General features: G+C 40.0%; 1 protein-coding gene across 2 annotated transcripts; it reads left to right on the top strand.

Annotated features, from left to right (window-relative positions):
- Positions 1 to 1,223: 1,223 nt before the first annotated feature.
- On the top strand, positions 1,224 to 14,651 carry LOC142910270 (dead end protein homolog 1-like). 2 transcript variants are annotated; one of them, XM_076059971.1, is made up of 2 exons: positions 1,224 to 1,474; positions 13,020 to 14,651. In XM_076059971.1, the coding sequence occupies exon 2, from the start codon at positions 13,182 to 13,184 to the stop codon at positions 14,466 to 14,468; it is 1,287 nt and encodes a 428-aa protein (XP_075916086.1). In that variant the 5' UTR covers positions 1,224 to 1,474; positions 13,020 to 13,181; the 3' UTR covers positions 14,469 to 14,651. The 2 variants fall into 2 exon arrangements, with proteins under 2 accessions (XP_075916086.1, XP_075916085.1); XM_076059970.1 differs by lacking the exon at positions 1,224 to 1,474 and adding an exon at positions 1,505 to 1,765.
- Positions 14,652 to 18,360: the final 3,709 nt, after the last annotated feature.

The raw sequence follows: 18,360 nt of genomic DNA, 5'->3' as shown, positions 1-18,360 counted from the left end.
TGTGTGTACACCTATGTTAATCACACTGTGTGTGTGTACACCTATGTTAATCACACTGTGTGTGTGTACACCCCATGTTAATCACACTGTGTGTGTGTACACCTATGTTAATCACACTGTGTGTGTGTACACCCCATGTTAATCACACTGTGTGTGTACACCTATGTTAATTACACTGTGTGTGTGTACACCATGTTAATCACACTGTGTGTGTACACCTATGTTAATCACACTGTGTGTGTGTACACCATGTTAATCACACTGTGTGTGTACACCATGTTAATCACACTGTGTGTGTACACCTATGTTAACCACACTGTGTGTGTACACCATGTTAATCACACTGTGTGTGTGTACACCATGTTAATCACACTGTGTGTGTACATGTTAATCACACTGTGTGTGTACACCATGTTAATCACACTGTGTGTGTGTGAACACCATGTTAATCACACACTGTGTGTGTGTACACCATGTTAATCACACAGTGTGTATGTACACCTATGTTAATCACACTGTGTGTGTGTACACCATGTTAATCACACTGTGTGTGTGTACACCATGTTAACCACACTGTGTGTGTACACCATGTTAATCACACTGTGTGTGTACACCATGTCAATCACACTGTGTGTGTACACCTATGTTAATCACACTGTGTGTGTACACCTGTTAATCACACTGTGTGTGTGTACACCTATGTTAATCACACTGTGTGTGTACACCTCTGTTAATCACACTGTGTGTGTACACCATGTTAATCACACTGTGTGTGTACACCATGTTAATCACACTGTGTGTGTACACCTATGTTAATCACACTGTGTGTGTGTACACCATGTTAATCACACTGTGTGTGTACACCTATGTTAACTAAATGCCAACGTTGGCTCGACGTTGCATGTTTACTGGGTTTGAATTAAAATGTTGTGTTCTCGATGGAGTAATTTCTGCCCCTCTAAATTTTTCAACGCTTTTACCGAACTTGAAAATGTAGTTTACTTCCTGTCGTCCAATCAATCACACATGTTGCACGCGGTGACGATGCATATCCTGTATTAAAATCGGCATCAATTAATCAATTTATTGCCTCCTTTCCAGCAATTAAAAAAAAGATTTATGGACGGCGTCTTAAATTTTGTTGTGCAGGTGGGAAAAACGCCGCGGTCCCTAAACTGCGGAATCGTCTCGCGCGACGAGCAGGCGCCGCGTGTCTGAGGCGCGCCTGCTCCGTGTGCGTGTTAACGAGTTACGGACAGCATCACACGCACACACAAAAAAGTAGCACGTTGAAGATTAATTTATAAAGTAATCAATCAATTAAGCGGCTCTTTTAAAGCAATTACAATTTTTTTTGTATGGACGGATTATTTAATTTAATGTTTTTTTTGGCTAGGTCAATGAAACGCCGCGGTCCCTAAAGTGTGGAATCGCCTCGCCGGGGAAGCAGGCGCCACGTCCTTCTCTCACGGAGGTGAGTTATAAACTATTTAATTATTGTTGTTATTGTTATTAATCTTCACTTCTCTGTGTTTACGTCGCGTTTAAAGCTTGTGATCACTTCCCGTTGTCCACTCGACTTCTTCTTCTTTACCTTTTAGCGCACTTTAAAATAATAAGGCGTTGTTTAATAATAAAACGTTGTTGTTATTGTGTGTAAGGCGTTTCCAGGGTAGTCCTCGACTTACGACGGAGTTGCGTTACAGCGACCAACACCGGAACTCGGAAATATCGTCCTTAGCCTAGCCGGGAGTCTTACAGAATGGTGATTATTTAGCAAAAACAGATCATTTACAGTAGTACTGTATAAACTATATACCGTATGTATTTATTACAATACTGTATTGCTATAACAACTTTAAACATGCATTGAACGTAACGTATCGTATGTTGTACTGTACTCGCCAAGATTCGTACCTCGCACGCCGCTGCGTTTGCCTGCCGCGCGAAATTTAAAAGATTTTAACAATTTTGTCTTATCGTAAGATCGTAAGATCGAAATAGCGTAAGTCGGGGATCGTCGTAAGTCGGGGATCGTCGTAAGTCGGGGACCTCGTGTGCTTCCTGCAGGCTGTCACCACCACGTGTGTTGTCACCACGTGTGATGTCACCACCTCGTGTGATGTCACCACCTCGTGTGATGTCACCACCACGTGTGTTGTCACCACCTCGTGTGATGTCACCACCACGTGTGATGTCACCACCACGTGTGTTGTCACCACCACGTGTGATGTCACCACCACGTGTGATGTCACCACCACGTGTGTTGTCACCACCACGTGTGTTGTCACCACCACGTGTGTTGTCACCACCACGTGTGTTGTCACCACCACGTGTGATGTCACCACCACGTGTGATGTCACCACCACGTGTGTTGTCACCACCACGTGTGTTGTCACCACCTCGTGTGATGTCACCACCACGTGTGTTGTCACCACCTCGTGTGATGTCACCACCACGTGTGTTGTCATCATCTCGTGTGCTGTCACCACCACGTGTGTTGTCACCACCACGTGTGATGTCACCACCACGTGTGTTGTCACCACCACGTGTGTTGTCACCACCACGTGTGTTGTCACCACCACGTGTGATGTCACCACGTGTGTTGTCACCACCACGTGTGTTGTCACCACCACGTGTGTTGTCACCACCACGTGTGATGTCACCACGTGTGATGTTACCACGTGTGTTGTCACCACCACGTGTGTTGTCACCACCACGTGTGATGTCACCACCACGTGTGTTGTCACCACCACGTGTGATGTCACCACCACGTGTGTTGTCACCACCACGTGTGATGTCACCACCACGTGTGGTGTCACCACCACGTGTGGTGTCACCACCACGTGTGATGTCACCACCACGTGTGATGTCACCACCACGTGTGATGTCACCACCACGTGTGATGTCACCACGTGTGTTGTCACCTCGTGTGCTGTCACCTCGTGTGCTGTCACCTATTAATAAACTCCGCGTTCAAATCCAATTAAAATTAGTTTTATACATTTGTGGCGGCCCATTGTAAAACGTCAACACACTGAGATGTCTCAGAATATTGAAGTCAGCAACCCCCCCCCCCCCAAAGTCAAAATCCTGGCTCCTAGCCCACTGACCCTCCTCCACCTACAACACGTGGAGATCCGTTTATACAGCAGAGTTGCAAATCATTCATTAAGGTGGAGAAATAGTTCACGTGTGGAGTTAACGGGGAATAAAAATAGCAGATTATATATGTGTGTGTGTAGACCAGGCGTCTCAATGTCATACTGTGGCCACGAGAATAATACAGAACTGGGCTACTTGTTTACCAATACTGAGTTATATATTAACATTGTTTACCAATGCTGAGTTATATATTAACATTGTTTACCAATACTGAGTTATATATTATCATTGTTTACCAATACTGAGGTATATATTAACATTGTTTACCAATACTGAGTTATATATTAACATTGTTTACCAATACTGAGTTATCTATTAACATTGTTTACCAGTACTGAGTTATATATTAACATTGTTTACCAATACTGAGTTAATATATTATCATTGTTTACCAATGCTGAGTTATATATTAACATTGTTTACCAATGCTGAGTTATATATTATCATTGTTTATCAATACTTAGTTATATATTAACATTGTTTACCAATGCTGAGTTATATATTAACATTGTTTACCAATACTGAGTTATATATTATCATTGTTTACCAATACTGAGTTATATATTAACATTGTTTACCAGTAGTGAGTTATATATTAACATTGTTTACTAATACTGAGTTAATATATTATCATTGCTAACCAATGCTGAGTTATATATTAACATTGTTTACCAATGCTGAGTTATATATTAACATTGTTTACCAATGGTGAGTTATATATTAACATTGTTTACCAATACTGAGTTATATATTAACATTTTTTACCAATGCTGAGTTATATATTAACATTGTTTACCAATACTGAGTTATCTATTAACATTGTTTACCAATACTGAGTTATCTATTAACATTGTTTACCAATACTGAGTTATATATTAACATTGTTTACCAATGCTGAGTTATATATTAAGATTGTTTACCAATGCTGAGTTATATATTAACATTGTTTAACAATGCTGAGTTATATATTAACATTGTTTACCAATACTGAGTCATATATTAACATTGTTTACCAATACTGAGTTATCTATTAACATTGTTTACCAATACTGAGTTATATATTATCATTGTTTACCAATACTGAGTTATATATTAACATTATTTACCAATACTGAGTTATATATTAACATTGTTTACCAATACTGAGTTATATATTTACATTGTTTACCAATACTGAGTTATATATTAACATTGTTTACCAATACTGAGTTATATATTAACATTGTTTACCAATACTGAATTATCTATTAACATTGTTTACCAATACTGAGTTATATATTAACATTGTTTACCAATGCTGAGTTATGTATTAACATTGTTTACCAATGCTGAGTTATATATTAACATTCTTTACCAATACTGAGTTATATATTAACATTGTTTACCAATACTGAGTTATCTATTAACATTGTTTACCAATACTGAGTTATCTATTAACATTGTTTACCAATACTGAGTTATCTATTAACATTATTTACCAATACTGAGTTATATATTAACATTGTTTACCAATACTGAGTTATATATTAACATTGTTTACCAATACTGAGTTATATATTAACATTGTTTACCAATACTGAGTTATATATTAACATTGTTTACCAATACTGAATTATCTATTAACATTGTTTACCAATACTGAGTTATATATTAACATTGTTTACCAATGCTGAGTTATGTATTAACATTGTTTACCAATGCTGAGTTATATATTAACATTCTTTACCAATACTGAGTTATATATTAACATTGTTTACCAATACTGAGTTATCTATTAACATTGTTTACCAATACTGAGTTATCTATTAACATTGTTTACCAATACTGAGTTATCTATTAACATTGTTTACCAATACTGAGTTATATATTAACATTGTTTACCAATGCTTAGTTATATATTAACATTGTTTACCAATGCTGAGTTATATATTAACATTGTTTACCAATGCTGAGTTATATATTAACATTGTTTACCAATACTGAGTTATATATTAACATTGTTTACCAATACTGAGTTATCTATTAACATTGTTTACCAATACTGAGTTATCTATTAACATTGTTTACCAATGCTGAGTTATATATTAACATTGTTTACCAATACTGAGTTATCTATTAACATTGTTTACCAATACTGAGTTATCTATTAACATTGTTTACCAATACTAAGTTATATATTAACATTGTTTACCAATACTGAGTTATATATTAACATTGTTTACCACTACTGAGTTATCTATTAACATTGTTTACCAATACTGAGTTATCTATTAACATTGTTTACCAATACTGAGTTATATATTAACATTGTTTACCAATACTGAGTTATATATTAACATTGTTTACCAATACTGAGTTATATATTAACATTGTTTACCAATACTGAGTTATCTATTAACATTGTTTACCAATACTGAGTTATATATTAACATCGTTTACCAATACTGAGTTATTTATTAACATTGTTTACCAATACTGAGTTATGTATAACATTGATTACCAATACTGAGTTATATATAACATTGTTTACAAATACTGATTTATCTATTAACATTGTTTAACAATACTGAGTTATCTTTTAACATTGTTTACCAATACGAAGTTATATATTAACATTGTTTACCAATACTGAGTTATATATTAACATTGTTTACCACTACTGAGTTATCTATTAACATTGTTTACCAATACTGAGTTATCTATTAACATTGTTTACCAATACTGAGTTATATATTAACATTGTTTACCAATACTGAGTTATATATTAACATTGTTTACCAATACTGAGTTATATATTAACATTGTTTACCACTACTGAGTTATCTATTAACATTGTTTACCAATACTGAGTTATCTATTAACATGTTTTACCAATACTGAGTTATATATTAACATTGTTTACCAATACTGAGTTATATATTAACATTGTTTACCAATACTGAGTTATCTATTAACATTGTTTTACCAATGCTGAGTTATATATTAACATTGTTTACCAATGCTGAGTTATATATTAACATTGTTTACCAATACTGAGTTATCTATTAAGATTGTTTACCAATACTGAGTTATCTATTAACATTGTTTACCAATACTAAGTTATATATTAACATTGTTTACCAATACTGAGTTATCTATTAAGATTGTTTACCAATACTGAGTTATCTATTAACATTGATTACCAATACTGAGTTATCTATTAACATGGTTTACCAATACTGAGTTATATATTAACATTGTTTACCAATACTGAGTTATATATTAACATTGTTTACCAATACTGAGTTATATATTAACATTGTTTACCAATACTGCGTTATATAAAGCATTGTTTACCAATCCTGAGTTATATATAACATTGTTTACCAATACTGAGTTATCTATTAACATTGTTTTACCAATGCTGAGTTATTTATTAACATTGTTTACCAATGCTGAGTTATATATTAACATTGTTTACCAATACTGAGTTATCTATTAAGATTGTTTACCAATACTGAGTTATCTAATAACATTGTTTACCAATACTAAGTTATCTATTAACATTGTTTACCAATACTGAGTTATCTATTAACATTGTTTACCAATACTGAGTTATATGTTAACATTGTTTACCAATGCTGAGTTATATATTAACATTGTTTTCCAATACTGAGTTATATATTAACATTGTTTACCAATACTGAGTTATCTATTAACATTGTTTACCAATACTGAGTTATATATTAACATTGTTTACCAATACTGAGTTATATATTAACATTGTTTACCAATACTGAGTTATATATTAACATTGTTTACCAATACTGAGTTATATATTAACATTGTTTACCAATACTGAGTTATATATTAACATTGTTTACCAATACTGAGTTATCTATTAACATTGTTTACCAATACTGAGTTATATATTAACATTGTTTACCAATACTGAGTTATATATTAACCTTGTTTACCAATACTGAGTTATATATTAACATTGTTTACCAATGCTGAGTTATATATTAACATTGTTTACCAATGCTGAGTTATATATTAACATTGTTTACCAATACTGAGTTATATATTAACATTGTTTACCAATACTGAGTTATATATTGACATTGTTTACCAATACTGAGTTATCTATTAACATTGTTTACCAATGCTGAGTTATATATTAACATTGTTTTCCAATACTGAGTTTTCTATTAACATTGTTTACCAATACTGAGTTATATATTAACATTGTTTACCAATACTGAGTTATATATTAACATTGTTTACCAATACTGAGTTATATATTAACATTGTTTACCAATACTGAGTTATATATTAACATTGTTTACCAATACTGAGTTATATATTAACATTGTTTACCAATACTGAGTTATCTATTAACATTGTTTACCAATACTGAGTTATATATTATCATCGTTTACCAATACTGAGTTATTTATTAAAATTGTTTACCAATACTGAGTTATATATTATCATTGTTTACCAATACTGAGTTATATATTAACATTGTTTACCAATACTGAGTTATATATTAACCTTGTTTACCAATACTGAGTTATATATTAACATTGTTTACCAATGCTGAGTTATATATTAACATTGTTTACCAATACTGAGTTATATATTAACATTGTTTACCAATACTGAGTTATATATTGACATTGTTTACCAATACTGAGTTATCTATTAACATTGTTTACCAATACTGAGTTATCTATTAACATTGTTTACCAATACTGAGTTATCTATTAACATTGTTTACCAATGCTGAGTTATATATTAACATTGTTTTCCAATACTGAGTTATATATTAACATTGTTTACCAATACTGAGTTTTCTATTAACATTGTTTACCAATACTGAGTTATATATTAACATTGTTTACCAATACTGAGTTATATATTAACATTGTTTACCAATACTGAGTTATATATTAACATTGTTTACCAATACTGAGTTATATATTAACATTGTTTACCAATACTGAGTTATATATTAACATTGTTTACCAATACTGAGTTATATATTATCATCGTTTACCAATACTGAGTTATTTATTAACATTGTTTACCAATACTGAGTTATATATTATCATTGTTTACCAATACTGAGTTATATATTAACATTGTTTACCAATACTGAGTTATATATTAACATTGTTTACCAATACTGAGTTATATATTAACATTGTTTACCAATACTGAGTTATCTATTAACATTGTTTACCAATACTGAGTTATATATTAACATTGTTTACCAATACTGAGTTATATATTAACCTTGTTTACCAATACTGAGTTATATATTAACATTGTTTACCAATGCTGAGTTATATATTAACATTGTTTACCAATGCTGAGTTATATATTAACATTGTTTACCAATACTGAGTTATATATTAACATTGTTTACCAATACTGAGTTATATATTGACATTGTTTACCAATACTGAGTTATCTATTAACATTGTTTACCAATAATGAGTTATCTATTAACATTGTTTACCAATACTGAGTTATCTATTAACATTGTTTACCAATGCTGAGTTATATATTAACATTGTTTTCCAATACTGAGTTATATATTAACATTGTTTACCAATACTGAGTTTTCTATTAACATTGTTTACCAATACTGAGTTATATATTAACATTGTTTACCAATACTGAGTTATATATTAACATTGTTTACCAATACTGAGTTATATATTAACATTGTTTACCAATACTGAGTTATATATTAACATTGTTTACCAATACTGAGTTATATATTAACATTGTTTACCAATACTGAGTTATCTATTAACATTGTTTACCAATACTGAGTTATATATTATCATCGTTTACCAATACTGAGTTATTTATTAACATTGTTTACCAATACTGAGTTATATATTATCATTGTTTACCAATACTGAGTTATATATTAACATTGTTTACCAATACTGAGTTATATATTAACCTTGTTTACCAATACTGAGTTATATATTAACATTGTTTACCAATGCTGAGTTATATATTAACATTGTTTACCAATACTGAGTTATATATTGACATTGTTTACCAATACTGAGTTATCTATTAACATTGTTTACCAATACTGAGTTATCTATTAACATTGTTTACCAATACTGAGTTATCTATTAACATTGTTTACCAATGCTGAGTTATATATTAACATTGTTTTCCAATACTGAGTTATATATTAACATTGTTTACCAATACTGAGTTTTCTATTAACATTGTTTACCAATACTGAGTTATATATTAACATTGTTTACCAATACTGAGTTATATATTAACATTGTTTACCAATACTGAGTTATATATTAACATTGTTTACCAATACTGAGTTATATATTAACATTGTTTACCAATACTGAGTTATATATTAACATTGTTTACCAATACTGAGTTATCTATTAACATTGTTTACCAATACTGAGTTATATATTATCATCGTTTACCAATACTGAGTTATTTATTAACATTGTTTACCAATACTGAGTTATATATTATCATTGTTTACCAATACTGAGTTATATATTAACATTGTTTACCAATACTGAGTTATATATTAACATTGTTTACCAATACTGAGTTATATATTAACATTGTTTACCACTACTGAGTTATCTATTAACATTGTTTACCAATACTGAGTTATTTATTAACATTGTTTACCAATACTGAGTTATATATTAACATTGGTCAAATAGCCCAGAAATCCTGTCCTGCTAATCTTCCAGCAAATGGAAGAAGCACTGTGTACTTTTTTTTTATTTAAAGCTTTCGTGAGCAGTAATTCATATTATTAGCTCTCTCCGTAAAGTCACGTTAAAGGGAAACAATAAAATCATACAAATATATAAAACATTATATATTTTATTACTTTATTGTTTCCCGTCACTGTGTACTTGTGAACGCAGTCGTATTTGTTTTGTGTGTATGGGCGAACTTCTTTCGCACAATACGTAGCCAACCATGTTAACCGGAGGTGCGGGTTGGGGCAAGGATGATAACAACTAACTAACTAACACACACACAGAGCACTTCTAACCAAGTTAAGTTTTCAATCTAGATGTAAGAAGTGAATATAGCTTCAGTATCTATACTCTTTGGTTCTTTTGGGTAAAGTCACGTAGGTGAAAATAAAATAACAAAAAATCACGACGTTTCGGCCACAACACAAGCAGCCTTCATCAGGTGAAGGGACGAGACTGTCTGGAGGACAGCGCTGGAGTGGAAGAAGCCACGCTTAGATCACGACCTTTAAGCTGTGTGAGAAGAAAAAGACCACGCGCCTTGATAAAGGAATTAGCATATAATTTAGCATTGAAATGGCTCATTGAAATAGCTAAGTTAAAGTATACACATCTGCAGAGGCACCCCTTGACAAAGGAATTAGCATAGAATTTAGCATTGAAATAGCTGAGTGATGTTCTGTTTGAGAGGAGACCTGATGGCTCATTGGGGCATTCTGTCTACAGGAAACCCACCCACACAGATTCCTACTTGAAACCTGATTCCCACCACCACCCAGCCCAAAAGAATTCTCTCATCAAAACTTTATACCATAGGCCTCATTGCATTTCGGACCAACACCACCTGACCAGTGAATTAAAACATGTACACCTGGCCCTCAAAAGGAATGGTTACTCTGACCGTACCATCCGCCAAGCTGTTTCTCCCTCCATACAGAAACAACCACTTGATACTCCGGTCAAAACCATCACACTACCATATATAGCAGGCGTTACTAAAAAGATTTCCAAAATTCTAAACAAACACAAGATCCAGGTCCGGTTCAATACAGTACACAAAATGAAGGATGTCATTCCTGACTTACAGTACCCCGGGGTTTACAAATTGAGTTGTACCTGCGGTGATTGCTATATCGGGGAGACAAAGCGACATGTTTCTGACCGAATTCCCGAGCACAAATCAGATTTGAAATACGGCAAAACGAATTCTTCTGCCGTGGCTGATCACTGTTACAACGCTGTGGGTGATCACGATATAATTTTCTCCGATACCAAGGTTCTTTGCAAACCCATGGGTTTTTATCAGAGATTTGTTCACGATGCAATTCAGATCTACAAAAACAGACACAATTTCAACCGAGAAGATGGTTTCAAATTAAGCAACCATTGGAAAGATGTTCTAAATCGAACTAAACATTAAACTAATTTCAATGGTACAGTATATTTTTCAAGTAGTGGTACCCCAAACTTTCGCAGCTCTTATAAATTCCCTTTTCACACCATCAATAGGTAAACTTCCCCCCGCGCCAAACGGCAAGTCCACCGGCACGTACACCACCTCTTTTCTGAAATCGGCCAATCAAATGCTATTTTTTATGCTAATTTCTTTGTCAGGACACCTTGTTTGCTCGCACACAGTTTAAAGGCCCGCGGTCTGAGCGTGGTTGTGTTTCGCTAAATTCTCCTGTTTGATTTGTACTAGGTGCCTCGGTGAATGTATTTGCTCTGACTTTAACATAGCTATTTCTGTGACCAGTTACAAGCTAATCACTCATCTATTTCAATGCTAAATTCTATGCTAATTCCTTTGTCAAGGGGTGTCTCAGCGGATGTGTATACTTTAACTTAGCTATTTCAATGAGCCATTTCAATGCTAAATTATATGCAGATTCCTTTGTCAAGGCGCTTTGTTTCTTCTCACACAGCTTAAAGGTCGTGATCTGAGCGTGGCTTTTTTCACTCCAGCGCTGTCCTCCAGACAGTCTCGTCCCTTCACCTGATGAAGGCCGCTTGTGTTGTGGCCGAAACGTCGTGATTTTTGTTATTTTATTTTTTTACCTACGTGACTTTACCCAATAGAACCAAAGATTATGGATCCTAGCAGTCACGAAAGCTTTAAATCTAGAACTGTGAATCCATTTGCAAGTAAACTCACATTTCAACAATGAGGGTTGAAAGCATTAAGCATTAGCTCTGTCTGCATGTCTGTTCTGTTGTAAAGATGATCCAATATGAACACAATTGTAGCACAACAGCTCTGTTGCTATTAGGGACCTAACAATGTTGAAAACTGGCCAACATTGATTAAACGGCCCACTCATGGTCCAGAGCAGAACTCGGTACCACCTAAGGTAGCAAAACTTAAGTCGTACCCATTTATTTGGATGGAAAATGAAAGTAAATTACTTGATAGTCTCACTCATTGCATTTGTTTATCACTGGCCACGTAGAGAAATTGAAACTGCTCAATTTAGGCCACCTCACGTGGTACCGACAAAGGAGACATCTCATGGGCTATGAAAAAATAAGAATAGGTTGTATCCTTTCTGGCAATAAAACAGATCTTAAGATTCATTGAAAAAGGTTTCTGTTTGGTGTTTGAACATGTAAACACCCGTTTTATTGCCAAAAAAGGATCAAATCTATTCTTATTTTGTCATACTTTGATACCGGAAAAACGGTCTCATTTTGAAGCGTCTCATGGACTATTGGATGGGGAGAAAAAAAACGGCGCTAAAAGTCAGCGCCGACCTCTCCTGTCGTGCCCAGTGACGTCATCACGGGCGAAGTTCACCGCGCGAAGTCAAACGCCGCCTCGTGAGCGCTGCTCGAAACACAAAATCATCGCTCGGTGAACATTTCCGAGGACAAACAAACGCATGCCGGGAACCGTGTGAGTTTGTGTTTCTTGTTTCCTCTGCGCAATGTGGGGGAGGGCTTCATCCAGCAGTGGATTGACAAAAGCGCTGTATTCATACTGCACAGGCTACGCTAATGTCACATTTAGGCCCATGGACCGAACAAACGCGTCTCTCTTTCTCCATCTGTCTCCATTTTCTCTCTCTTTCTCTCTTCACTGCTGGCCTGTAGGTTTGGGCCGAGCGAGTTCCTGCCGGGGATTTGGCTCTTCAGGAGTTGATTCCCCCCGTGGCTTTGTCGGCACGAGGCGACCGCGCGGAGTGTCAAGGGCTCCACCGGGCCCCAAGCCGCTGCCCCAGCACCACCGTAGTAGCCAAACCACCGGTGCTCGGCATGGCCTGTATGAAGGTCTTGCTGGACCTCATGTTGAGCACGGGGTACAACATCGTCCAGGAGAACGGACAGAGGAAGTTCGGACCGCCGCCCGACTGGCAGGGGCCCCCTCCCGCCCGTGGCTGCGAGGTGTTTCTGGTGAGGATCCCGCGCGACCTCTACGAGGACGAGCTGGTGCCCGTGCTGGAGACGGTGGGGAAGCTCTACCAGCTCCGCCTCATGATGGAGCATAGCGGAGAGACCCGCGGCTATGCGTTCGCTACCTACGTGACGCTCGCCCAAGCCACGGATGCCGTCAAGAAACTCGACAAATTCGAGATCCGTCCCGGACGCCGCATTGGAGTCTGCTTCAGCGTGGACAATCGCCGCCTCTTCATTGGGGGGCTGCCAGAGGACAAGAAGCGAGCGGAGGTGATGATGGCGATGAGCGGTGCCACAGAGGGCGTGGTGGACGTCAAGATGAGCGTCTGTCGCCGGGACAAAACCCTCAACCGAGGCTACGCGTTCATCGAGTACGGGAGCCATCGCGCGGCCGCCATGGCCAGGAAGAAGCTCCTTCGAATCAACTTCCGGCCATGGGGCCGGACCATCAAGGTGGGCTGGGCCATCCCGGAGTGGGACACGGTGGCTGCGGCCGCGGCAACGGAAGACGAGGAGATGGAGGCGGCGGTGCCAGACCTGCGGCAGCCGGAGTGCACGGGCACCGGCAAAGCCGCACACAGCCTGTTTGAGGGCTGGGGGGCACGCACGTGCCTGTGGTGGGTACCTCGCCACCTGCGGCCCATGCCCGTGGCTCTCGAGGCGGTGCCGGAGGCGGCCGTGCTGTCGTGGGCGGGGCGGCTGCGGATGCTGTGCCGGACCGCCGGCATCAGCTACCCAATATTCGAGCTGCACGCTTACTCGGGGCCCGGGATGCCCGCGGGCCTCCTCTATAAGGTGTCGATTCTCGGGAAGGGAGAAGGCGCCGGCATCTTCCCCGCATTTCTGAGCTCCAGCGAGGAGGGAGCACGGGAGGTGGCGTGTCAGCTCGCCTACAACATCCTCAGCAATGCGAATCCCCCGCCTCCGGCCACGCCCTCTCGTGGAACCTTTGAGCAGGTTACACGAGAGGGCGTGGCCAGAGGCGTGGCTAGGCCCCGCCTCTGGCCACGCCCTCTCGTGGAACCTTGGAGCAGGTTACACGAGAGGGCATGGCCAGAGGCGTGGCTAGGCCCCGCCTCCGGCCACGCCCTCTCGTGGAACCTTGGAGCAGGTTACACGAGAGGGCGTGGCCAGAGGCGTGGCTAGGCCCCGCCTCCGGCCACGCCCTCTCGTGGAACCTTTCGAGCAGGTTACCGGAGTAACTCGGCTAGCCCCACCTGTTGCCTTTGCCCCAGATGCGCCTCCTTCCCTGATTGGTTGTTACCTCTGTGGCCGTACCTTTGAAGCCCTTGCCAGGCCAGCAGGTGTCACCCTGTCATGTCAGCAGGTGTCACCCTGTCATGTCAGCAGGTGTCACCCTGTGATGTCAGCAGGTGTCACCCTGTGATGTCAGCAGGTGTCACCCTGTCATGTCAGCAGGTGTCACCCTGTCATGTCAGCAGGTGTCACCCTGTGATGTCAGCAGGTGTCACCCTGTGATGTCAGCAGGTGTCACCCTGTCATGTCAGCAGGTGTCACCCTGTGATGTCAGCAGGTGTCACCCTGTCATGTCAGCAGGTGTTACCCTGTGATGTCAGCAGGTGTCACCCTGTCATGTCAGCAGGTGTCACCCTGTGATGTCAGCAGGTGTCACCCTGTGATGTCAGCAGGTGTTACCCTGTGATGTCAGCAGGTGTCACCCTATGATGTCAGCAGGTGTCACCCTGTGATGTCAGCAGGTGTCACCCTGTCATGTCAGCAGGTGTCACCCTGTGATGTCAGCAGGTGTCACCCTGTCATGTCAGCAGGTGTTACCCTGTGATGTCAGCAGGTGTCACCCTGTCAAGTCAGCAGGTGTCACCCTGTGATGTCAGCAGGTGTCACCCTGTCATTGCACTTTAATGAAAACCGACAACAGAATCCTTGAAGAAAAAAAACTCATTCAGGTGTTTGACATGTCAACGCCATTTCGTTTTGAAAATGTAGCAGAGAAAAATATATATTGTTCACATCGCATTCTGTTTTGTCAATGATCTCTGTAACGTGCGACTGCTCTGCAAGCCATGCATTAACCCCTTTCTGTCTCAATTTAATTCCCAGCATGCAATTCTCCAAGCCTCAGATTTTATAAAATCTTTCGCGCAACTTTAATCCTAGTAAATATATTTTTTTCTTTTAAAACACAAGCATTATATTTAGTCTATTGCATGGCTAAAGTATTCTAAGTAAAAATATAAATTGTATTAAACCAATGTTAGATCATCGCTATGATAAATATATTTCTACCCTACAATATACAAATCTACATTGTGCTAATGTTTCAATTCTACTTTTATTAACTTACAAATATATATATAGTCTAGGACACATTTTCAAAGGAATATTTTCATGTACCCAGACAATATTTGCACGTGCCCACATAAAAAAAACTTGCAGACTGCATACGTAGCTACGACAACAGAATCCTTGAAAAAACGAATTCAGGTGTTTGACATGTCAACGCCATTTCGTTTTGAAAATGTAGGGGAGAAAAATATATATTGTTCACATCGCATTCTGATGTCAAAACATTTGAATCTTTATAAAATTGAAAAACCCTTGAACAACTTTGCTGCACATGGAGATGTCCGTGCACCACCTCGTTTCCACAGCCTCTATCCCGGTGCCATTTGTATTTCATGCACATACCGCCGTTAAGAGTTTGATGTTTTATTGATTTTCAATTTTGGTGTTTTTTTGCTGTAATGTTTTTTTGTTACTTTTTTAGTGGAAATAAAGTCCTGAAAAGTCTCTTCCTCTCTCTCTCTCTCCACTCTCTCGGCCGGGTCTCTGCCACTTTTGGTTCTGAGTGTCGCATGCTTGGGATCCTTCTTTCCCTCCTCTGTGGATTTAATTTGATTTGCTGATTTACACGTCAACATATTTCAGACTTTTTCCTAATCATTACCAACGTTTCCATGGCCATGTACTTTAGAGTAACTTATTACCTTTTACCACAGCATCATAATATAATTTTTCTGGATCATCGCCTTCATAGCTTTGATCAATCACCAATGGTTTACTGGTTCGTTTGTGTATTTACTTATGCCACCGTCTTTCCCCGTGGGACCATGTGGCGTGAAGTTGTGTCGCACATAAACAGAATCGGTGCACATCACGATTTTCCGTACTCGACTGTCAGTTGCCATCCCCGGGGCGATGTGCACATTTGTCGACTCGGCGAATCGATTTGATTTCGGGGCCCCGTTGGGTCGCCCCTTTTGTGCTTTTGCGTGAGCCGGATTTCAGCGCAATTCCCGATCCGCTGTGGTGCCACGGTCTCGGAGCAACTCTGCCATCGCCTCGACTCCCCCGTGCCCCCCCACACCGAGCACGCACCTGCAGCGCGCGCACGTAGCGTCCTGGCGGGGGATTGCCCGGCACGACGGGTTTTCATCCGAAGGGTCTCTGGGATGAAAGTCCCGCGGTTTCCCGGTGCTAGGAGAATGGCCGACCCTCGCAGAGCGAGTCACATTGCGGCGCCCCTGAGTTGGCTTCAAATTGTTTGGGCGCGCGAAGTTTCGCCGGGTCGGCGGCGACGAGTCGCACGCGACGCTCCCCGCCTTCTCGAGCCACTCGCGGAATCCGTGCGACGCCGGCGAGCGCCGCTACGAGGCGGCGATAGGCAAAGTTCCCTTTCGTCTTCGTCCCTCCGACTCTCACGGCGTCCGCGCGACGCCGTGAGCACGGCCGTGAGGTACGTGATGGGGCCTGCGAGCATTTGCGGACTTGGGTAGCGGTAGACCTAGGGTCGGCTCGTAGAATATTCCCTCCGGGCGGTGCGGGGTTTGCGCCACGAATAAAAGTTAGCAGAGAGCATCGGTGTGGTGCGCGTGTGATTCCCGTGCGGAGCGGCGCCGTGGGCGGATGCGCGGCGAGAGCGAGGGCGGAGCCGCGGCCGGAGCTCGCGCGTTGAGATCATCGCCCGTCGGCGTGGCCGCGAGTGGGCCGCCGCGTGCTGCGTCAGCGTCAGCCGTAGTGGGCGCGCGGCGTGCACGGACGCGCGTTGAGATAATCGCCCGCAGGTGCGAGACCGTTCGGGCCCCGTGTTAACGACGGCTGCGGTGCGCGCGGATGCTCGTGGAGGTAATCGCTCCCCGGTGTAGGCGCTAGCGTGCCGCTGTCCGCTGCGTTAGCGATAGCCGCGGTGCGCGCGGGGGTGCGTGGGTTTACTCCGTGCGGCCGTGAGCCAGCAGCACGAGTCTGTCCCTCGGAGAGGGCGCTGGCGCGGGGGGCCCGATCGCTCGGTCGGCGGGGGCCCGGCGGGAGCCGACCGATGCGGTGGAGGAGGCGGCGGAAGGGGCGGACGTCGCGCCCCACCTGCCCAGCGAGGGCGGTGGGGTGGACGTCGGCCCCCACACCGCCATGGCCCTGTACACGTTAAAGTATTGAGCACAAACTCAAGGAGCAGGAAAAATGGTAATGTTGCTTGGATTTAATTTTAATATCATTGCAACTGTATAGTTTTGATATGTTTTATTGAAAAAACATTCACGTGCATTGGCATGTCCCTCTGTCTCAAACATTAATAATGTATCATCTGCAAATGTCCTTTAGCAATGTAAATTTTTGTGCAACATTGATATGCAGCTTGAAGAATGACGGAGTCTTATAACTGTAGACACTTCGGATTTTCAATCAAAATTTACAAATAAACCACTCTACCATAAACATGCTACATTCCAGCTAAAGTATAGTAGTATATTACTGTAAAGTAGTATGGTGTATAGCACAGATATTTTGTACAAATCCAGTGAGATGGGAGTGCTGCTTTGATGCATTACGCTTGGATCCGATCTCATGGGTTCAATTCAGGCTAACCCCTAAGGGTACAATTTTATTTTTACAGTTTCAATCGGACCAAGTACCTGGGGAGGTTTATTCCAAGTCAACGTGGCTTAAAATCTGCCATGCTGAAATAAAATAGCTGGACGTTATTGCTTCTGACGTGAGTGCAGGACTCGCTTTCCATGCCAAGGTGCGGAGGCTCATTTGGGCGACCAAAGGAATTCCGAATGCA

Source organism: Petromyzon marinus, unplaced genomic scaffold (genome assembly GCF_048934315.1).
Source record: "Petromyzon marinus isolate PM22_M1 ecotype Great Lakes invasive population unplaced genomic scaffold, UKy_Petmar_22M1.pri1.0 PM_G_Scaffold_14, whole genome shotgun sequence".
Classification (NCBI taxonomy): domain Eukaryota; kingdom Metazoa; phylum Chordata; class Hyperoartia; order Petromyzontiformes; family Petromyzontidae; genus Petromyzon; species Petromyzon marinus.
Note: the sequence above shows the minus strand (reverse complement) of the source record. Positions and strands in the feature narration are given on the sequence as shown.